Source organism: Austrofundulus limnaeus, unplaced genomic scaffold (genome assembly GCF_001266775.1).
Source record: "Austrofundulus limnaeus strain Quisiro unplaced genomic scaffold, Austrofundulus_limnaeus-1.0 Scaffold1530, whole genome shotgun sequence".
NCBI classification, from domain to species: Eukaryota; Metazoa; Chordata; class Actinopteri; order Cyprinodontiformes; family Rivulidae; genus Austrofundulus; species Austrofundulus limnaeus.
This window is the reverse complement of record NW_013953932.1, coordinates 57,296-59,659: the sequence shown is the minus strand read 5'-3', so window position 1 is coordinate 59,659 and position 2,364 is coordinate 57,296. Positions and strand designations below refer to the sequence as shown.

The following is a 2,364-nucleotide window of genomic DNA, read 5'->3' as shown; positions in this document are numbered from 1 at the left end:
GAAGTACATACCCAAAGTTGAGTAAAAAAACCTTTAAAAAGTGAATTTTGCGTAACAGGTCCCCTTTAAAGCCTTTTTTAATTTTCCATTTAAAAAAAAGAAGCATCTTTTTTTGTAGGGACCTTATAAAACATGGGAACAGTGGCTAAGTTGGAAAAGAAAAAGTCTGAAGCTGGGCTTGAAAATGACACCTCTGTCTGAAACGGTTAGCCTGGTAAATGTTGCAGTTAACAACACCTACGGTAACTTTAGTCAGACAAACTCTTTTTTTGGAATACCAGGGACAGTCACAACTCAACGCACTGATCAGAATATCAATCAGAGGCCAGTTTCAACAAGATGGTTTGAGCCCAACATTTGTTTGTTCAGCTGTGTGAATTGTACACAGGTATGAAATGAGAAAATGAGGATATGATGTGATAAAAAGCTGAGTTACACAGTAAAACAAAGTTTTCATTATTGCATTGTCAGTGAGCACAATATCAGGATCATGAGAGACTACTTAGACTGCAATAAATGATAGGTCATTACAGTTCAAGTGCAATGAATTCATGTTCTATATGCTAATAATGATGAATTTGATCAAAGCAATAAAGTCTCACTGGCCTTGATGCCCACATATGGTTTAGATGATAGTCATAGAAGAGGATTTATCAGAGGGTTTATCCAAACTGTTATATTAAATAATGACATTACAAGTCTTTAATATGGTGTGGTCCTATTATGATGTGCCCTGGGCAGACATGCTCATGGTGTCGTAAGGGAACTGAGCAATGTTTAAAGCTGAAAGCCGTGGTACGTCACACTGATCAGTTTGTTGGATTGTGAATTATTTAGWTCTTCAGCTATGATTATTAGCTGCCTTTGTGAGGCAGGTAACACGTCACATGCCTGCAAACGGTGAATTCAAACACTGTGCTGCTCCMCCTCTAGTGTTTGGTGTAAGCTGACCTTGATCAGACAGGAAGTCCAGCATGGTCTGCAGCAGGAAGGACAGGTGGCGCACAGACAGGCCTGGGTTGCCCATGCGGCGGGATGCATATACCAGCTCATGTAGTAGGCGCATCTGCACTGCAGCCCAGCCTTTGTGGGTCCCTGGCATTGGTGGGAACAGACAGAAACGCATTCACAAAGACTTAAAACTCAACACTGACATCTACCTGTAGGTTTACACAGTTATCATATAACATTAGCACACWKATGGRAGATTWTTACAGAWWATAYCTATTTACAAAAGTATGRRAACAGCAAGTCAAATTCCAGTTTTTGTAGGGCACTGAAGACATTTGGGTTTAAAATCAAAAGGTGAGACAAGAGTTCTGACAGTCAGATTTTATTTACTAGTATTTACATGCAAGTGTGTTGAACAACTCAGAACAAACAGCCTTTTGTTGAAATCCACCCAKTTTTCAAGTGAGCAAAWCTTGTGACTGACAGGTGTTTCTTACTTACCATGTGTTGCCTTTAAAGTTCATTGTTCAAACATTAAACAGCTCGGCATGTCTAGTCGACTTTTAGCCTGGGTTTAAACCAAATAAGTTTGTATATCTTGTTAAAGCAACATAAAGAGCTGTCTATGGGAGAACAGCAAGCCATTCTGAAGCTGAGAAAATAAGAAAAATCAAATGGAGCCATTGGACAAACAACGGGCATTCCTAGCACAACAATTCTGAATGTCCTGATAAAGAAAGAAACTACAGGTGTACTGGACAACAGACATCGAACCTGCTGGACAAGGAAAACCACGGTTATATATCCTAAGTTGATTTACACATCTACAAATACCAGAAAATAAATTTGACATGCCGTTTGTTTACTCAGAGCAGACGTCGACGCGCAGAGCATGTGCTAAATTAGTAAAGCTAAAAAGATATCGTAATGACTCAACGTGCAAAAACACAGTCAGTCATCTAAAAACTCTTAAGGGTTCAACATTATGTTAGAAAAACAACAGGATGGGGCAGCTTCGACTTGCTGCACTCACAAAACAACACAGGTCCTCCCGTCAAGCTGCAAGCTACAACTAGCCCCTCCCTCCCCTGAACATTAACCCTTTAGGGAACAGATATTATAGCTTTACCTCCCACAGCAGCAAAAATCATTATTTCCAGTGATTAGGAAAAAGTCTTTTCTTATAGTTTTATTTTTTTTATCATATACTGATATTTAACAAAAGTTAGAGTTATGAGGTTTTACAAAAATAATGATTAGTACAAAGACGATGTGATTGGAAGATTTATCATATAAACCTTAGTCCATTATTATTAATTTTTGCTGTTTAAATTAATGTCAGATTTGTTCTCATATTTCAGTCTTGTTTGATGGGTGTCAGTTTTGTAACACAGGTGTACTACTTGAACTTTT

General features: G+C 38.3%; 1 protein-coding gene across 2 annotated transcripts in view; it reads right to left on the bottom strand.

The window, feature by feature from the left end:
* trappc9 (trafficking protein particle complex subunit 9) overlaps window positions 1-2,364 on the bottom strand; it is a gene marked incomplete at its 3' end in the record, with an annotated part of 81,163 nt that overhangs the window by 41,487 nt on the left and 37,312 nt on the right. For both annotated transcript variants that reach the window (XM_014032758.1, XM_014032759.1), the window contains 1 exon segment: window positions 952-1,095. In XM_014032758.1, the coding sequence (XP_013888212.1) occupies window positions 952-1,095 (144 nt within the window).